Source organism: Uranotaenia lowii, chromosome 1 (genome assembly GCF_029784155.1).
Source record: "Uranotaenia lowii strain MFRU-FL chromosome 1, ASM2978415v1, whole genome shotgun sequence".
Taxonomy (NCBI): domain Eukaryota; kingdom Metazoa; phylum Arthropoda; class Insecta; order Diptera; family Culicidae; genus Uranotaenia; species Uranotaenia lowii.
Genome location: NC_073691.1, coordinates 61,599,396 through 61,620,385, shown reverse-complemented (window position 1 = coordinate 61,620,385; position 20,990 = coordinate 61,599,396). Strand labels below are relative to the sequence as shown.

Here is a 20,990-nt window from a genome sequence, read left to right as displayed (position 1 = left end):
TCGCGCTAACGTGCTCCAAGGCAATACTCACAGACGAGACCACTTTCAGCAAAACCTCTCATTCTTACGACTCAAAAACTGAACTCTCTTCTAACGACTTGGAAACCGACAACTCCTCACAATGACTTGAGATTCCCAGATAAACCTCTCCTCTTTGCGACTTGAGGCTTGATCTCTCCTCTAACGATCTCTCCTCTAGTGACTCGAGATCTGACCTCTCCTCGTAACGACTTATACGACTCGGTAACCACTTATACTCCTTCCTCCTCCTGTTGATCAAAGGCCAGATCTCTTCTCTTGCGACTCGACACTCGACTTCTTATCTCAATAACTCGGAGTTGACCACACAAACCTCTCCTTCTGAAGACTCGAGGCCTGACCTCGATCGAGAGCAGCTTATCCAAGATTCGTGCCTGTCACAGAAAACGCGCGGGACTTAACGCAACTACTCGGAGGATTCCCGAAGAAGACGTCATTCTACACAGACTCGAATGGCTCACCCAGCGTCGAGAGCCACTCTACCCGTGGGCATTCCCCGATCGTGAAATAACCCTTTCTCAACGATTTCCACTGTGAAGAAGGTGAAGACTTATCCCCGCAGCTTCGATCGTTGGGAACCCTACTTCTCAGATACTCCCCGAAAGTGGAGCATCCTACGCAGAAGATGTTGCCTTATCTTTGTAGCTTCAAACCGTGGGGTCGGACGCACTCTAATCGACAGCCTCCCCGTCGATGGGGTCAGTCTACTCCGACCGTTATCCGGTCTTCTTGTATCACTTTGGCTGACAACCCTAGGATTTTTACCCGTGGCTTTATTTGCCCGTCGTGTGCTAGATGGAGAGCAGCTTGTCCTGGACTCGCGCCACTCACGTCACACATTCGGGACTTTAAACGCTACGACTTGGATATTTCCCGGCAGTGCCGACATCCTACACCGACTCGAGGAGCTCGGCCACCATCGAAAACCTCTCTACCCGTGGTTTATCCCTTCCTACGAGGTCCGTTTCCAGTAAGGTATTGTCTTATTCCCGCAGTTTCCCCCGTAGTAAGCGACACTACTTGGATACTCCCCTACACACGTTCTCGGCGCACTTCTTACCTACACTACGCAGAAGATGATGCCTTATCTATGTAGCTTCGATCAAGGGACCGAATGCACACTACTCAGATGCTCCCCAGCGATGGAGTCGTCCTACATCGGTCTCGGACTGTCGTTGACTTCAGCTCCAACTCTACCCAACAGGCTAGAGTGAACCCATGGCTGTCTCCTCTTCGTCATCACAATCTGGGCAATATGGAAAAGCCACACGTCCAAACCGGTAGTGGTACTTCATAAAGCATCTATGACTAGTCAGGAATTGCGTCATATGGAAGTTTACTTCACCATGTCTTCTTCCGATTCAGCTCCCGATGTGCGGGATCAGATGATGGGTCCACCTTCCTCTCGCTGAGCTATCCCACAGCTGCTGCCAGTTGGGCATCGGGTCCTCATTGGCGAGATCTCGTACGTTGGACGTGTCTTTATTGTCGTAACAATAGTCATCATCCTCTAGTAAAATCGAGATGGTCATGACGCCCGCCACTACGCAGGCTTCGGACGAGATGGTCCAGTATCCACTGATAACTCGCAGGTTCATCAGTCGGTGAACGCTGCTAAGTCTGCAGGTTACACTGTCTCCCCAGGACCTGCCTCCATCGGCCGCCGCTCCGTATCGCAAGATCGACGTGGTCACGCTTGGCAGTATTCTTCTCTTGCTACTGTGGATTGCCGAGGAGTTCGACATCATCCGTGTAAGTGCGGCCGTGGCCGTTGCCGCACACGTAGTCGACATGACTCGTGAAGCTGAGTCTGTCGTCGATCATCACTCCTAGGTACTTAATTGCGCGTTTGGACACGCTATTACACTATGAGATCAGGTCGGTAATCAGAACCATCTAGGTTTCGTGGTGGGCTAGACGCAGACACTCGAAGTGCATCCAGCTTTCCACTTCCTGGATAGCTACTGTGGCAAGTAGCTGTACCTCCGCTTTCGAGAAGCCTTTCGCCAACAGGACTACATCATCTACGAATCCTACGAGTTGTGCTCGCGATGGGAGGCTCATTCATAGGAGCTCGTCGCACGTAATGTTCCACAGGACTGGGCCAAGTATTGACCCCTGTGGCACACTCGCCGAAACCTCTTGTGTACGTATGCCCTTACCGGTCATATACTGTTGTTGACGCTTGGGGAAATAACTTTCCACAAGCCTATACAGTTATGTTGGAGGGGTCCAGAGCGACCACCGCGCAAAAGCAGAACCCTCTCCTCTTCGTTAACCTGGCTCTGTCCGCTATCTCAATGACAGAGCGGATGGCGTCTACGGAGCTGCGTCCTCTACGGAAACCAAATTGTTTCTCCGAGAGTGTGCCCTCACTTTCAGTGTACCCCTGGAGTCGGTTCTGAATCACTTTTTCCAGGACCTTACCGATGGGTCCAGTAAACCCGGTTTTGGCAGAAGGACTAATTTCTGCAGCTTCCACGCATCAGGGAACACCCGTTCCGTCGTAACGGACGATTTGCCCATCCCGGTGAACCAGAGTATGATATCCATTGATACGGCAACAACGATTCCTTCTACTGACAAAAACACTTGAGAGGTCTCGCCAGTTTAATCAACTGTGGGACAGCCTTCAGAAAGAAAGATGACAAGTTCTTGACCCTGATGATCCTTGAGCCGACCTTGCTACCAAAAGCACGTAGAGTATGCGTGCGATTACGGGTAGCCCTTATGAGGATCACCTTGAGCACCTCGGCGATCCGATGCAGCAGACGACGGATTTTGTCGAGTGTAACCTCTTCAATGCTGTGGGACGGTCATAGTGGTACCTGTGGAGACTAAGCAGTATTTAGAGGCTGCGGGTTATCAACGGACGCGGGGCTGTTTGACATCTCGATTTGAAGATAGATGTCTACTACTGCAGCAACGTTTATCGCGCAAAAACACACTAGAGAGGCTTCGTTGGCCAACTGTCAGCAGCTGTTTAAGTAGCTCAGCATTAGGAAGATGAACCCATCGGTTGGTGATGGAGGTAGCTGATACCGTAAGTGCGCAGCGTGCGTGGGTAGGGTTACTCTACCGACAGGCGTTGTCCGACTAGTGCCGAGGTAAACTAAACAAGTACGTGAGACTTGACGTTCTCTGCAGTTTAAATCGTAGGTGAGGGGTATTGTACTGGATGATCTCAACTTTAGGAATCATCCGAGTTATGACGTAAATTCCAAGCATGTGCTATGTCAGGGACCGATCGACACATGATGGACATTTGAGGCTGAGTCATTCGGCCGATGGACGTTAGGCCGAATGGGGTATCAGGTAGGATAGGCCACTAGGCCGAATGGGTTATTCGGCTGACGGTTATCTTGCCGAAGCATGTTAGGCCGAAAGGATGATGGTAACTGGGTCGAATGGTCATTAGGCCGAATGGACGATAGGCCGTATAATCGACATGCCGAATGATCGTAATGAATGGTTGCTAGTCCTATAAGACATCTTTTACACTTGTCTGCATCCGAATGGTCATCGGGCCGAATGGTCGTTATGCCGAATGGACGATAGGCTGAATTGACGATATGCCGAATGGTCGTAAAGCCGATTGGATGCTAGGCCGCATGGTCGACAAGCCGGCCTAGCATCCATTACAAAACGTGGTCATCGGGCCGAATGGTCGTTAGGCCGAATGGACGATAGGCTGAATTGACGATATGCCGAATGGTCGCAAAGCCGATTGGATGCTAGGCCGCACGGTCGTCAAGCCGGTCATTACAAAAATGACCGTTCGGCCTAACAGCCATTCGCCCCAATTGGACATAATTAACATTCGGCTTATCATCCATTCGACCTTACGACCATTCGGCCTTACGACTATTCGGCCTTCCTATTCGGCCTTCCTATTCGGCCTTCCTATTCGGCCTTACGACCACACGCCTTGATGACCATTCAGCCTAATGATCATTTGGCCTAATGACCATTCGGGCTATCCTCCATTAGGCCAAATAACCTTAGGCCCTATTGTCCTATTCGGCCGACATCTTTCGGCCGGTCAACCCGTTCGGCCTAGCGACCTTCGGCCTAACACCAGCCCACTGAAAAAGTACTATGTTTTCCGTGACCGAGATTCGATCTCATGGCCGCTGGATTAGAAGACTGAAAGCTACCTTCTAGGCCACGGTCGGCGACAATAAACAGCTTTTTAACAACTTGCTTTCAAGACTCAGAAGTATACTTTAGAACTTAAACTTTCAGTTAAAAGAATGCTATATTGAGGGACTAATGAACTTTAAGAAACCCAATTACAAAAAATAAAATAAAAAATACAACTGACTAACTTCAGGCACTCTTCATTTAGGTACTCCAATCTGTCAAAAACTTGATGTTCCGATAAGCCCTAATGTCGGGCGAATGAAATCGTAAACAAACTATTATCCCAATTGAAACCACTCGACTCAATTCTACCAGAAAATTTCGCTTTAATTAAAATGGTTTATGCTTCCCTCCTGTTGATCGGCCCTCGCTCAATAAGGATCATTATTTATGGAAACAGCCATCCATCCATTACTCCTAACAATCGGATTCTACCGGATGCATTGTTTTTCTCCAGGTTCAGAGAGATATGATTCCGATTTGCAGATACTGATTGCTGCTGGCAGTGTGGTGGGCACCGAAATCTGCCACGATTTTGCGGGTCAGACCAATTAGAAGCTAGCTGTGTGAGTACCCACTGAGGAGATTCCCCTCCATTATTGTTGCTTCCTTCAGGACAAACATACAACTTACGAGAGGTCCTGCCTGGCAAATTACCCGGGCGGCAGCCTGCAGTTGCCATTCTTTTCCCAGGATTCACCTGAGAAACATTGCGTTAGAGAGTGAGCCGCTAGGAAGATTTGAAGGATGAAACGACGAGGGGTGGTGTGATGATGATGAATTCCTGTGGGTTGATTGCGCAGATTCTTTGTGCGCGCTTGCTCTTGTTGTGCTCGGAATTCCTTTGGATATTTCCAGAGCTCTAAGTACCTACTCTTGGTGATCATTTGAAGGTAGGTACACACAAGCTTTTGTCGTGAGATCACGTTATGTGTGCGAACTTTCGGTTCGGTTCGGATGATGCGTGTCGATTTCTCGTACGGGCGCATTGAGAGCTGATAGAAGAGGGGACATTTCGAGGGGATCGTCAGCGAACGGCGGGCTGTGTCTCGGTCACGAACATTGCCCCAAAAACTCTTTCTTTTCAAGGGTAGATGATGTGGTTGCGCCGCATTTTCCGAGAATTTGATTATTTTCATTCATAAATTTCGGAGTCGGCAGTGTGTGAGGTTTTGCGCTGTCTTCTTCGGTTTTGGCATTTCGTGTTTTTTATGTTTTTATGTCGATCTCGTGGTTCCGCGTTCCTTTCCCCCCTTTGCGAGCCTACAAAGACGACTCCCATCATCGATGCCGTTCGGGGTCGTTTCGGGGATCATATTATAGTTGTTAGGTTTTTTTTTCGCTCAGATTTCAGCCCCGCTATCCACAACCTTGTCTGGCAGGATTTTTGCGTCCCGTTTTTTTGGGTGTATTCGTGTGTCAAAACGTTTGTTCTCAGAGCTAGTTTGAGTTTTCCCGAAATTCCACCCGAGAAACCGGTGCAAGTTGAAGGTCTAAGATTAAAGAGCCGTGTGCGCCGGGCTGTGATTTGCCGGGCAGAGGAGGATCGTATCTTTAGATTAGAAATTGGCGGCTTAGAAGGGTTTAGAGAGGCCATGGCGCTTCAATTGTTTGCATATATAAGTATTCGGTTGTTTGCCATGCGTTCAATGTAAAGTGTAAAAGTAATTATTGAAAATGGCTAAAAACTGCTTTGTAAAGCAATTTTGCGTAACCAGATTAATGCCACAATTTTTTCTAATGTTTTTCTGATGAATTTTGTCAAATTTTGTTCATCACACATACCTCAATGTGCTCTGATCATGTGTGATACCGTCTTTGAGCGTGTAGAATTCTCATGTAAAAATTGCATAAACATTTCATAAATTATCATTTTAATGCATAAAAAGTTGCAGAATTTTTACTCCTGAGCAGGGAATCAAATCAAGCACTATTGATAATTATAACTGATTTATCACTTTTTTAACAATAAGCTATACATATGAGGAAACGATTACTACTTTTTCGATTCCAATGACCTGTATATTCCATGAAGAGCCCTTTTACAGATATTTTTATAGCGATTTTTCTGAAGTTGTTTATTTTTTGATTCCCTGTTCTCGAGTACTGCCAAAAACGCCTGAATTTATACTAACTGATGACTTCGAAATATCTCCGTAAAACTGATAAAATTAAACGCCTTTGTACAGATGAACTTTTGAGGTTTGTTCCTCAGTAGATACATAATTAGTAGACAATGTAAAATATTTGTTATAGGAGCTTTTTAAAATATCTGTACAAGAATTCCGTGTTATATAATCAGTGAAGCATCAAGTAATTCTGGTATAGTATTGGTAAGAAAAAAAAACCACCCACAAAACGATGTCTTTATCGATTTTCGAATTGTTCTCGTACCCGTATTTATTTTTTGATTTTTTAAATTCTCTCACCCGAAAACCTCAGGGCGAACTCGTGAAAGAGGTAAACTAATAATAATAAATGAAAAACCCGGGTTAAAAAAATAACAGTTTGCATTTGCGCATATACGCACCTTTTCGAAACAACCCGAAACCAAAACCGACCCGAGAGAGAGAGAGCCACAAAACATGATTTACTGCTAATAAATGGCTACGAGGGCACTCTCCTGGCTGGCTGGACCCAAGCCGCGGCGGCATTCATATTTGGTGGCCGGCAGCAACCTCAGGGTCTCAAGAGAGCGAAAAAATCTGTCGGGTTCTGTTAAAGGTTTGTTCATTATTTTCCTGGAATGTAGAGCCGGGACCCCCGTTAAAGGGTAACGTGGCGCCTTTTTATGCCTTTGTTTTGCCAACTCTCCTTTGCTTGAGGAATTTGAAAACCATTCGAAATCCTTAAAGAATCGTGACTGGATACTGCCACTTTTGAAATCCAAATTTGGCTTAGTTTGAACAAACAATAGAAACAAACTTTTGTTAGTTTTAAGAAGGTTTTATGAAATTTTAATTTGGAGTCACAGTTCCAAAATTGACTCAAGGAATCAAAACCCATCAGCTGAGTGATGTTTTCAGCAAACAGCATCGTGAAAGAGTTCTCGTATCTTTTTCAATTTTGGATGATGCAAATTTATTGCCAGACCAACCAACAAATTTTGTTTGTTTTTGCCATCCTGCCCTGGGACTTGTGCAATCATCTGGAGCAATGTCACATGAGAGAGACCAGCAAAAACTAAAAAAAAAACAGAACTTAACGCGATAAAACCGAAGGCGATACTTCATGGCAGCTTCTTCGTAATCATCTCCTTTTTTTTTTTTCTTCAAATGATGCCCTTCCTCGGGCGGGCAAGATTATTTACATTGTTCTGCGGCCGGAGTTTTTTTTTTTTTTGACTGAGGCTGCCGCGCGAGGGTGTCATTTTCAACATCCGCTCCAGTAATTTAGATTTCATTTCGTCCCCACCGAGAAGACTGACTCTGACTGGTTAAAATATCGCCCGCGAGTATGTCACCATGATTCACTCACTTTACAAAAATTTTGCATCCGACCGTACGTCCGGACCGGATACAGAAATTTTCGGGATCCGTCTGTCTGTCGTGTCTTAAATATTTGACTGCACTTTTTTTTTGGTTCAATCTGTTACTCGCGGAAGCTTCCAATGCATGGTGCTGAACGCAAGCGACGAACCCCCTCTTTTTATCTTTCAAAATAAGAAGAACCCGGTCACGATTCGCTGCCAATTACTTCCTGCTGCTTCAATTTTTCTGCATATACCCAATTAATCGTTTCGATACATAAAACAATCTTCTAATGATTTTCCCTTCCTTTTCTCCTTTTTCAGAACATTATTTTTCCAATTATTCCGCCAGTACGGTGGCGGCATCCAGTATTGCGGCGTCGCTCGGTGGCCTCAAGTGGCACCTGCGCAGCGGCCAATCCTTCAGCGAACTAGTGAATAGGTTTACCGATCTGACCGGAGTGGAGCAGGTGAGTGATTTTTGTGTTTGTGTGAAGAAATCTATATACATGAAAAGCAATTTCTGTATGTTTGTTTGTTTGTCCTCTATAGACTCACCCATCTTAAGAGCTAGAGATCTGAAATTTGGCATGGATGCTCTTTAGCGTCAAGCCTAAGTCTAATTAAGCCTTTTCACTAGAGTTGTCAATAATTATGATCAAAATTTTAAATATAAGGTTAAATTTTTAACATGTTGAGATATGAGATTTCAGACGCAGGTTTATGTTGAATTAAGCTATGGTTTATTGATTCCCTTCGTAAAATCCTTATGCAATAAAAAGTTATTACTAGAGCGATTATCATCTTTTCACTTGAATTATCTGTTACCTAAACTTAGAATCAGTTCTTATTCTGTATCAGATTCTGAGATATCCTCTCAAAATAAACTGCCAACACTGCTGGGTTACTCTGAACCAAATGCTGTGTTGGCTAAGTTGATCGTGTATGGTGACAACATTTGTATTGTTGTCATCACCATCGATTGGGATTGGGCCTGCTAAAAAGAATAAAGCCTGCTCTTTACTCTTACACAGATTTCCATAAGAATGACAGCTAATCGGAGTGAAATTGGAGTGAAGGCTATTTCTCTCTCTGTTTAACACACGAGAAATCGTATACCGGGACTGCGAGCGCGCCCATCGTCCATCATCATCACCTGTTAAAACGCCTTTGTTCTCGATTATCGAATTGACTTCAAGCTGAGAAATTAAAAGGACGTTGTACAAAATAATTGGCGTTATTATTTAACCAATGGTGCTCTTTAATACTAGCTTTCCTCTTCGTTTCGCTCGAAGAATTTCTCCCAATTTTACAGTTTCGATGACAACTGGTTCGGCAAGGGTTTGGACGTTCTTTAGAAGTGTCCCGTTCCAGACCAGCAGTTGAGCGACGACCTTGAACAGCCATCATCGTTTTTCCTGTCCGACCTTTACGCAGGGATTGGGCAGCAATTTTTGAAATGTCGGCAATTGGCAAAACCGTCAGAGCTCTCTTGGTTGAATTCCGATGTTACTGTAGAGATCAACGACGGCAGCTTCTCATCAGTCGGGTTGTTTGGCCCGTTCGAGTTCCCGAACTATCAGATCGTACTCCTCGAAAAGCTGAGTGAGCGATCTGAAGTTCCTTTTCTGCTTAAGATCGCGCATCGCTATCCACGAGTATGTACCGATGCGCTGGTAGGACTTTACTAGGATGTCCATGGCCTCTTTCGCACATCGTACTCCGATTATGTGACTGAGTACGGCATTATCGATGGGCATAATTACCTCGTCCAGCGCCTCGGAATCTTCGTTCTGCCTATTCTGGAGGGCTACCACTCGATGTTCCTCTTCAGCCGGCTCTTTCCTCGGCACGGCGCAGTTGTTTTCATCGGATGTTTGCACCAAGGTGTGAACCCCCGTGGAAGACGACCATTCCTGGTCTCGGTCACTGGCGGTGTCGAGAGTAAACCTTTCAGAAACGGACCATTCCCTGGTTACCCCGGCCGCAGACTACTCGGGATTTTTCACCGACCTCGACATCTTCTTGGGCACCTGGAACATCTCGGCTGACCTCTGCGGCGAATCGATGGCTTTTGACTTCTTAACCACAAGTTCATTTGTTCCGAACTTGAGAGTACCCTTCTCACTTCACACAATTCACACTGCCAGCTGTGTCCAAGAGACATATTAGGTGATACTGATGGGTCTCCTGGTGGCTTTCAGGGTTTTGGCAGGAGCACCAATCTCTGCCGCTTCCACACATCTGGGAAGACGCTCTCATCCACGTACTGTTGCAGTGATGACCGGAACAGGGTCGCGGCCTTCACTGCCACGTTCGGGATGGCATCCGAACCCGAAGCATTTTTCAACAGGAGGGACTTAGCAATGGGCCACAATTTCTCCAGCGAAATTGGCTCCTTCCCGCTTGTATCTCAGTCATATGGGCCCCTTGGCCACCTAATCTCCTCGTGCTGTGGCAACAGCTCGTTGGTGATTTCCTGGGGCACACTCCCAACCCGCGTCTTGAACATGACAATTCTGTAAGCGTCGCCCCGGGGTTGTCGTTGGTTTCCTCGCAGAGTTGGATGAAATGTGTCTTTTTGCTCACCTTAAGACCAGTTCCTGAGGGTCTTTCCACTTGGCCCTTCTTGTCATCGCAGCGTCACATAACCTTGTCAAGTTTTCTGCGGACAGGTTTTCCAAGCTTCGCTCCCACTTCAACGAAGACGTTCCGGTCGAAATGTGGTCCTGTTGCCGTATCTCTCCCACCTATCCGCGTACTCGGGCCCACACGAAAGCGGGCCGCAAAGTGATCGCTATCAGTGAAAGACTCGCTCACGCTCCAATCACTGCAGACTGCAGAAAGTGATATCTATGATTGATTCACATCTCATTTCTGTGGTAGTTCCTTGTATCGCCTACATTCCCCAGGTCTACGTTCAGCCTTTCCAGGGCTTCCAGTAGAAGTAAACCCCTGGGGTTTGTAAGGCGACTACCCCATTTTACGGCTCACGCGTTGAAGTCCCCGCCGATAAAAACGGGGCTTCCACCCGTGAGTCCTTCAACGATTCTATCCATCATAGAGCCGAACCTCTCCAGGGACCATCTGTGCGGGAAGGAGGCGTAGCAGCTAAAGATCAAGATCCCGTTAACTTTGGCTATCCCGTAACCTTTGCCTCTTGCCGAAACTACCTCTTGTATGGGGTTTCTTCCTGAAGCCCATAGAGCGGCCAGTTTGACTTTATCGGTTACCCAATTATTGCCATCCGAGGTCCTGCGATACGGGTCTGCCACTAACGCCACATTCATTTTTTCTTCATATGCCATCTGCCGCAAACTACTATCCCCGCAAAGGTGCAGCCATCGCCTTTTGGAAGGCAGGGCACCTAAGGTTGCCAGCCCTGTGATCTCCACCGCAGTGCAGACATTTTGCCGCCAGATGGCCGGCTTCCCCGCACCGCCTGCCCATGCGACTTCTATCGGTGCCCTTGCAGGCAAACGATTTGTGTCTGTACTCGACACAGCGGAAACACCTTTCCGGTTGCTGGGGTATGGACAGATAGACCACCCCACCTTCAGCCGCCCACACTTCAGTTGGGCCGCGATTGTGTCGTCGCTTATGAGAATTCCGTTATATATCAGTAGGTGTATGGTGTAGTGTTACTTCCGTAACCGCCAACTACAGTATATGACCAGCGAAGGATTGGAAACAGTGAGTGTCTCGGCAGGGGTTCCACAATGATCGATACTTGGCCCGGTATTATGAAACATCGTCTACGAGGAATTGCTGAGACTGCGTCTCTCCACGGGAGTGACACTTGTGGGATTCGCCGACGACGTTGTTCTCCTGGCATCGGGTCCATCAACAGAGGAGACTAGCAACTTGCCACAGTAGTGATCGGGAAAGTGGAAAGTTGGATGCGCTCCAAGACCTTGCGTTTAGCTTGCCACAAGACCGAGATGGTGCTGATTACAAACCTGATTTCAACACAAACAGGGACGATTGCAACTGGACCGTGCGCAATCGAACCCATGCGTGCGATCTAGTACTTGGGAGTGATGATCGATGATCGGCTGAGTTTTTCGGACCACGTCGGCTACGTCTGCAAAAGAGCGGCAATGGCGACAGCAGTCCTCTCGCTGGCCATGTCTAACAACTCAGCGATCGGTTACCGCTAAAGGAGGGTCCTGGCGAGCGTGACCTCGTCCATTTTGCGGTACGGAGAGGCAGCCTTGACCAGGCAGTGTAATCTGCAGAAGCTCTGCGCAGCGTTGCGGTTGATGTTATGGCGGGTGTCATGCCCATCACGGTCTTGTTAGAGGAAGATATCTTCTGCTAGGAGTACAGGCACATGCCCGATGTGCGGAAACATGCCAGAGAGGCCTCGATGACCAACTGGCAGCACCAGTGGGACAGCTCAGAACGCGGTCGGTTGACCCATCGCTTGATTCCTAACGTCGAATTTAGGATGGATCGGAAACATGGAGAGAAGGATTTCTGCATGGCGCAGTTCTTGACTGGCACTGATGCTTCATGCAGTACCACCATTGGTTCGGACATGTGGCCTCGCCATTCTGCCCAACCTGGCCTTGACCTGACACAGTTGAGGCACCAGAAAACGTAGTGTTCAATTGTCCGAGGTTCGAAGGGGTACGCATTAACAGGCTTGCCGCCTGTTGACCCTACTCGACAGTCGACAACATCGTGCGGAGGATGTGTGAGGATTAGAGTGCCCCAAATGACCCGACTTTTGAAAAATTTATGCGCTGCAAGCTAAAATTGATCCTTGGCCTAGTACAAGATCTCATGCCAAATTTTAGCGAGATTGGATCACGGGAAGGGGTCGGTCAACGAACCTGAAGTTTGTATGGGATTTTAAGACAGTCTTCGGATGAAATATTTTTCATAATTTTGGCTTTAAGAAAACCCGTTTTTGAAAGAAATCGACAGACGGGATCCAAAGTTATTGATGAAAAACTGGTTTTTCATGTTTCTCCCGAACAGAATGTCTCAAAATCCCATACAAACTTCAGGCTCGTTGAGCGACCCCTTCCCGTTATCCAATCTGGCCTAAATGGCATGAGAACTTGTACTAGGTTTTGAAATTTCTGTACAAATTTGGGGCAGTCTAGTGAGGATGCTAATATTTGGCTCGTGGTCAGCGATGGGTTAACTCGGATCATGACGGCCCTGCACCAGTTCGCGACCAGGTAAGGGTGACTTCTTCACCGGGGAGAATCAGAGTAGAGTGCGTTCGAACCTAGCAGTAAAGCAAACAAAGATAAGACCTTCTGCGTATGCCGATCTGCTAGGTACGTCGCGAACGCTGTGTAGGATACCTTCACCGCCGCGGAGTATCCGCGTAGATCGCGCTCCCTACGACGGAAGCTGCAGGGAAAAGACTTGACCTTCGCAGTCGGACTCGTAGAGAGCTCGGGAATCATCTGAGTAGTTTCGTAAAAGCTCCGAACGTGTGCGGTGACAGGCGCGAGTCTAGGCTAAGCTCCTCTCGATCGGAATACGGATGGTCAAAAGAATGGGGGCCTCGAGCCAAATTAAGCGAAGCCAAGATCTCGAGTCGTTAGAGAAGAGGTTACTGGTCTCCAGCAGTGGTCTCGAACAGAGGTGGAGCGCAAGATAGTCGTGGAAACCAGGCGTGCCTCGAGTTACGAGTAAAGGCCGGACCTCAAATCTTCAGAGGAGAGGTCCTTAGTCTTGAATCGTAACAAGAGGCAGGCGCGGACTTTGTTTCTGATCACGTGTACAGCTTTCGTTGCAGGCCTAACTATGGGTAGAGGTCTCTGGTGGACTTTATGACGTAGGAATATCTAGAGTCGACCAATTGCACCCATGGACCCAGAGTAGCATACTGAGGATACGCAGTGGCTCGCTGTGCCTTGGAATGCCATCCGTAAAAAGAATTTACCACCTGGGTGATCAACTAATAAAAAAAAACTTCAATGCTGCGTTTGCTGCCGCAACCGGAAGTTGCACAAATGCTACGTGTGTTTCGGATTTGGGAGGACCTTCCCGCATCCTGCTCGAGATCTGGTCCGTCTCAATCTTACACAGGGCCTTCAAAGCGTTTTTGACCTCGCTTTTTGTGGCTATCTCGTCAAGATTTTTGATCCTGACGGTAAGCGTGGTGCTCAAGGCACAGATATCCGCCGTCTCCCCGAGTATCTCTTGCGTGAGTGCGCTATACTACGTTCTTGGTGGTTGAGCCACGTCTGAGCTCGAGAATCATCTCGCCGGAGCGTGTCCGGTGGATTCTCCTCACGTCGCCTCCTAGGCCCACCAGGCCTATTGCTCGTCCACATTTGACGAAATACATCGGTGTAGGTCCTCTCTTGTGCCTTTACCACTAGCGATTCCCCTTGTCCCTGACCCGGTTAGGTTTGGGTTTGAGCTTGGTTTTGGCTTTCGCGACCTTTTTCCTATTTCGCTCAACTGTCTACCACCCATTGGCGCTTCAGGAACTTGGTCTTCCTCCTTATTTCCGCCCGGATTCTGCCGGTCCTTAGAATCCCGGGCTCTTATCTTCGGGGCTCCAGACGCATTTCCAGGTCTCGACTTCCCTCTTTTCCTCTTGCCGTTTCCGACGAATTACGCTTCGCCATCGGTCTTCACGAAGACGCTCCGGTGCCGTAAAAAGACTCACAACCGCTCGGTTTGTCGTGATAAAAAGTGTCATAACGTTGACAAGTTTCTACCGGACCTCTTTGTTGATGTTGGACTTCTTCTTAACACATTCCACCAATTCCTGGATACCCGGCATTGGCACTGCCAATTCAGCAGGAGCATTAGTTAACTGAAGCTCCGGGGAGCTTAGGAGTTCCTCGACTGCCATCTGAATACAAAGAATAATAACATATCCTACTTCCACAGTTTGGTTTTTTTTTTCTTATAACTGTTTTTGTTAATATTCGATTATTTTTTGTATTAAGGAATGTAAAACTTCAGGGTAAAAAAAAAATTAAAATAAAATAAAACGTGAATAATTTTCGGCAAAGCAGTCCAAATTTTATTTAACAAACGAGGTTTATTTTTACACCGACGTTTCGATATCGTATGATATGCAACAATAATCATAGTACCGTCGAAACAACATTTATACAAAACTCTACCGCATAAATTTACCCCTACAAAATTATATTTCTGTGAAACTAAAGTGACGAAGAAATCTAAACAGTACGCTTTTACAAAAGCTGAAACAACGATGCATTTTTAATCCCTGAAGATGATATCATACGATATCGAAACGTCGGTGTAAAAATAAACCTCGTTTGTTAAATAAAATTTGGACTGCTTTGCCGAAAATTATTCACATTAAAATCATACAGTCGACATCTTCAAATCAACATAAAATAAAACATTATTCAATCAGTTGATCATCAATCTTCAAACAAGCTGTGATTTTTATTTGTCGAAACTTACGATTTCGGAACCTCCAGAATGTCGTTCCCCGTGGCCAATCTGTCCAAATTGGTTCGTTCCGGATTGCAGCCGACAACGAAGGAAACCAAAACAGATTGTTTTAGTTTCGTTCTCTTTTCGTCAATTCGCTCATCGAAAACAATAGCGGTTGACATTTGATGATGATGACTACAATACAAATGTTGTCATCATACACGCTAAACTCAGCCAACACAGCATGTGGTTATGGGTTTTCCTGCACTGTTGGAAGTTAATTCTGGGTGGCTAACCCATAAACTGATAGTGTTTAAAGAATGATTCAGAATTGAGATTCATTTAGAATGAGCAACAAGATTGTAATCGCTGTAGCTCTAAGTTAGCTAATAAGGAGCTGACAAACTGGAATGAATAAATGGTATCTCATTTCAAAACCAAAATACCTCGTTGCTAAGCCATTGAATTCTACATTATTTTTTTACTGGATCCTTCAGTTTAATTTTATCTCTGTGCATCACATTAAGAGTGCGTTGCTCTTTTTAGCTTAAACATGGAGTAAAAGCATTGAACTTTTACACTTGGACTTGAACTCGTGGCTAGCCGATGGCTAGTATTCTATCAACTAAGGTATGCTCAACCCCTTTTTTCTCGGTGTTTCGTTTTTTCAATTTTGTCTCATAGTTTTCCGCGTTGTTAGGTATATGAGCTGAGCTTTCTTATTTCCAATTTATTTGCTTCTAAAACGAGATAACCTCGAATTCTTAAAGAGAAATAAAAAAAAATACCTTAGAGCTGACATTATTTAAAATGGTCTTAAATTGGGTCACGCGTACCAGCCATTTTTCGTGAATCGTTCTGGCTTTGGATCTATGTATTCAGCTTAAGTGATTATAAGTGAATCCAAGAATAATTATGGTCGAATTTCAAAGACGCATTTAGATTAGGGTTGTTAGATTGCCCGGTTTTATCCGAGTTTGCCTGGATATTTCATACAAAATATGGGAACCCAGTTTTTTTTAATGAAAAACACCCAGATTTTGTTCGGATTAATTCACTTTATTTGACAAAAAATAATAAAATTGAAATTTTGTTGTAGTTTTTTTTTAAATTTATGGGTTCGAACCGAATTTTTTTGAACAAGTTGTATAAAAATCATGAAAGGTTTTTTTGGAAACCTTCAATAAAATCTGTTGATAAATTTTGATGAAAAAATTATTTTTTTTTTCAATTTTTTCTTGACTTTCGTTGAGTAATTTCTGGGTTTTGAGAAAATTAGCCCGAATTTTTGGTCCTCAATTTTGAAATCAAATGTCGGGATTATGCCATGTATAAAATTGTCAAGATCTGTCCGGCCAGACCATAATTTAATATAAGCCTAATTAGAACAATATCTCCAAGTCGGATTCGGAGCAAACCACAACAGGTCCCCAAATATCCCCTGCAGCGAGCATAGCATTCACACAGCTTCCAGACAGTTTCCCAGATCAAGGGGGAAAAAAAACTTACTCACAAAAACAGCATCCAGAATCGTCCATTCACAATTAACACTTGTAAAAGATTTTCATGAATGAAACGATGTTAAGATGCTCCCAAGTCCCAATCATCTCAGTTTGAGGGAAGGCTAGTGTGAATAAACTAAAATCTCACATGCGCCCTACCGAACAGATGATAAGTATATGAGGGAGTTCCTTTCCTCGATTCGAGACGAGACGAGACGACAAACTGTTGCCATTAGCTTTGGAATTTTGCATGCTTCCCAAACACCAAAGTGAATGAAGTCAGTCAGAGAGACGAAACCGCGCGAAGAAAAAAAAAACGGTTACGCCACATGTGTTGCGTGATTTTTCGCCTTACCCACAAAAAAAAAACAAAAACCTAACTCCAACAAGTCAAAAAGGAAAGTAAAGGACCTATGGGAAGATCTCGAACTGATCGACTATGTGATCATCTGGCTGGTTGATTTCCGTTCCGATGAGGACTCTTTTTTTAGTGGTCTCCTCTTTTTAGCGAGTCCGGAATTTTACTGACTGTCGTCTGTTTGATCATCTGTTTATGACTCGCCATAAACTCTTATGTCTGGAATTATTTTATACAATACCGTTTTTTTTTCATTATATTCTTTAACAAAAAAAAATCAATAGACTAATGATTTTTCTATTTTTCCTCCTAGGAATACATCTGTGAATGCATGGACAAAATGGAGGCGCTCTTCCAGGAGCAGCGGCGACGACTTCCGGTCCACATAGCCTCGGCCACGACAACGATTGTGACCAGCAGCAATGCCACGTCCTGCACTGTCGGATCCCAGCATTTGTCTTCCACGCAACAGCAACAGCAACCCTGCATCAATCTCAAAAGCAACTCAATTACCCCGACCGATGTTCAGGACATTGACTTCTGACCACCGGCTCTGGCGATTACAGCCAGTTGAGGGGCCTACTAATTCCCCAACGAATCCCGAGATGGTCCTAGCCAACAAGTTCCGAATTTAGCTCCTCCAAGGGAAGCCCAACTGCGTTGTCGAGTCGAGGAGCAGCAACGGAAACTAGAAACACTTCACAAAATAAACTTTTTGGTGCTATATTCTATATCATTAAATTTAAGGCAATTCTCTCGTCGTCGTCTGTCATTTTCAAAAGGCGAACGGCTCACGGAACAGAAACAAAAACAACGAAAATCGGAAACGCTCGGGCGGAAATCAAAGGCTAGGCTACCGGGAGTCCTACCGGGGATTAGAATTCTGGCTAGGAATTATGAGGGAGACTTATTAGAAAGTTAGGGTAAACTGAAACATAAGGCGTTTACTAAATCATAAGAAAAGGGCTTCCCAGTTAGGTGCGAAAGACACAAAAATCTTTCACTTAAGTAATATGCTGTAAAAATTTATATCAATAATTGGCCGATCCATGGCTTTTGCAAATGTAAGAAGAAAAAGCATGGAAAGGCCGTCAAAAGAATGAAGAGAAGAAGAGTTCTTGTTTGTATTTTTTTGTAGATATAGGATTAAAATGAAAGGAGGAAAATCAAAAACTAAGATATGCAAAATGGTAGAATAGGATCATTAATGTTCAACAACGCAACGCATATCAATAATTAAACTTTTAAGAAATTTAAGCACAAAAAAAAAAAATGAAGAACGAAGGTACCTTCTACAGTAGATTTGCGTTAGAGCTATGGTGTAATTGTTAAACAATTACCGAAACAGCTGAAGTATATCACTCAGCAAGCAGATAGATGTGTTGAAAGGCAGAAATTTGAATATGATTCAATGTATAGCACTGTAGGAGGTGACATCCATGATCTATTTTTTTTAAACACTATGTCGATATTTTACAAGTGCGATCCAACAAAATTCCGAATGAATAGGCAACTAATCTGAGCGAGAGAAAAATTATACGAAATCTTCAAATAAATGAACTCAGAACAGAACATAAAAACTGAGAAGAGAATTTTACAATCAATCCGGTAGGTAAAAAAAATCAGATCTTTAAAAATATTTCGAGTCTGCCCTTCGATTTGTGGAAGGATTCAAATTAGTTCCGATCATCAAATGGCAGTTGGCAAATTTGATTCCATTCGTATCAATGTGACAAAACAGTAGTATTTTGTTAAAGCAGTCCAACCCGGACGCAACTTACACGATAAAGCTCAACATCAAAAGATTTCCAAAAGAACTTTTCAAAAGTACGTCTCGATGGCCGAGCGATTAGCCGGTCCACTGATGACATGGGTTCGATTCCCATCTTGGTACTGAGTGTGAAATGCTAATCTTAAGTTTAATCATTGTTCGAACCTTTAAAGATATCAAACCTTCTTCAACCTACTCGAGGAAAATAAGATTGTTATAACGAATTAAAACCCCTATCCAGTCGCCATTCAACAACGAGGAAACAGCACACTCAAAAAAAAAAGTTAAGTTCCAAAAATTTTCGTTTTTCTTAAAAAATAAATGGGGAAAGCATAGTACTACGCTTCTTGTTATCGATGATGATTACGGTAATTTTTTTTCTTCTGGGGATTCTCAACAATAATTGGCGAATTATTTAAAAAAAAGGCGAGCCAATCGAAATTACAACAACGAAAAACGACAACCACAACCACATCGGAAACCGATAGTAGGGAAAAAAATGTACCTTTTTCAAGAATGAGTTTTAAAACAGAAAACAATCGACAACGAGTGCCTCTGCATACCTTCGGGTGGGTGCATTGATAATGAAAAATTTACTTTTATTCAACAGACACTGAGGGAAATCGTCAGGTCATCTTTTCATGAATTATAAGCTGTAAATATTTCCTTATTTAAGTTTATGGCATATCAACAAATTCTAGCTGTAAATATTTGTAACTTGTAACTGCTTAGCACTTAGCTTGTAGGTGTGTGTGTGTGTGTGTGTGTGTGTGTGTGTGTGTGTGTGTGTGTGTGTGTGTGTGTGTGTGTGTGTGTGTGTGTGTGTGTGTGTGTGTGTGTGTGTGTGTGTGTGTGTGTGTGTGTGTGTGTGTGTGTGTGTGTGTGCGCGCGCGCCCTTGTATGAATGTTTGTTTGTGTTAGAAGACCGGCAGAAAACGTATGTAGGAAACTAGATCAAGAGCTTTAAACGTAGAAGAAGCATTGGGTAAAAAGGAAACCACGAAAAACCAAGAATTATTGCCAATCTCCCCGAAACAAAGAGAGAGAGGCTGGAAAACAAGCAAAGCAAATCCAAGCCTAACCCACTGAAACAAAAGTTTAACGCGTAAAACAATCGTTTCACAACAAACAAGTCAATCACTGATAACAAACTGAAGACTGTTCTAGACGGTTCCTTTGTATCAATCTTATAATTTTACCTTTAATAAAAGCAAACGAAAAAGTAATGTGCAAAGCCAAGCATGGGTTTGCTAGCTGTATAATAAGAATGGTTAATATGAAAACCGCCTGGGTTGGAGCGGCTCTTTTGGAGGAATGTTTTTCTTTTTGGTTCCCCAGAAGAGCGGTCCCGGAAGTGAGTCCCTGTCGACCGTTGGAAGCACGGGATACAAAAAAAACACTATAGGAGAAAAGAAATACGCTTATACAATGGATAACGAATAAAAAAAGAAACACTTGCATTATGCACCCAGATTGAATAGAGAAAAAAACCGCAGAACTACTGAATCAAAACGAATGTTCACTATTGGGAGAGAAAAAAGACCGAAATACGCTGTATAGTCACAAGCTGGCTGGAAACGAGACCGGGTCAGGTGCCTACAAAGTGGGCTCGGCCGGCTTTCCCCCGCTGCCAAAAACACTGAATCAAATACAATACATAAAACATGTAAACGCGCGTACGAGTACAATGTTCCTTTTTTTTCTAAGAACGAAAGATTTCAACGCTTAAAGCGGGGAACCCGAAGAATGTTCAGTTGGTTTTATCCAAGCCGGAAGCATCAAGTCACCCGTTTTTTCGCAGATAAAGACTTCAACACGTTAGCACCAGAAATTCTGGCTTCTTTTGTTTCTTCAAATAAGAGCAAGTTATTGTAGTCAGTTCTATCTTTCTTAGTTAGGTATTTGTTTTTGTAAGAAGACCCAAGAATTTTAAACTGTACTGTAAGTATAATATTCCCTTCAGTCGGTGGATAAGCTTCAAGAATGAGGATGAACATTTGTGCCTTATTGTGCCTGATTTTTTTAGCTTTTCCGACCACAATTTGTACATATAGATATGCGACACACAGGCGAAGCATTTAACAAAAAAAACAACAATCAACGCTCTTGCATTCGATTTTAGTTCTTAAGAAAGTCTTCAAAGACAGCATATTTCAGCCAATAATCAAGCAACTCCTAAGGCATAAGCCGTATAAGCCATAAGAACATTAGACGAAAACTGCCAGTGCCCCAATCTGATGAAAGTTTATTTTTATTAAACAGAAAACAATACCAGCTAGTGTCTAGCAATAATCAATTATTCAAAACAAAAATATG

The 20,990-nt window shown here is 44.3% G+C and overlaps 1 protein-coding gene across 1 annotated transcript in view; it reads left to right on the top strand.

The window, feature by feature from the left end:
* Window positions 1-20,771, top strand: part of LOC129740305 (G1/S-specific cyclin-D2) — a 192,003-nt gene extending 171,232 nt beyond the window's left edge. The window contains exons 4-5 of the mRNA XM_055731945.1: window positions 7,976-8,121; window positions 17,217-20,771. Coding sequence (XP_055587920.1) covers window positions 7,976-8,121; window positions 17,217-17,447 — 377 coding nt within the window. The 3' untranslated portion in view covers window positions 17,448-20,771. The remainder of the gene's footprint in view (window positions 1-7,975; window positions 8,122-17,216) is intronic.
* Window positions 20,772-20,990: the final 219 nt, after the last annotated feature.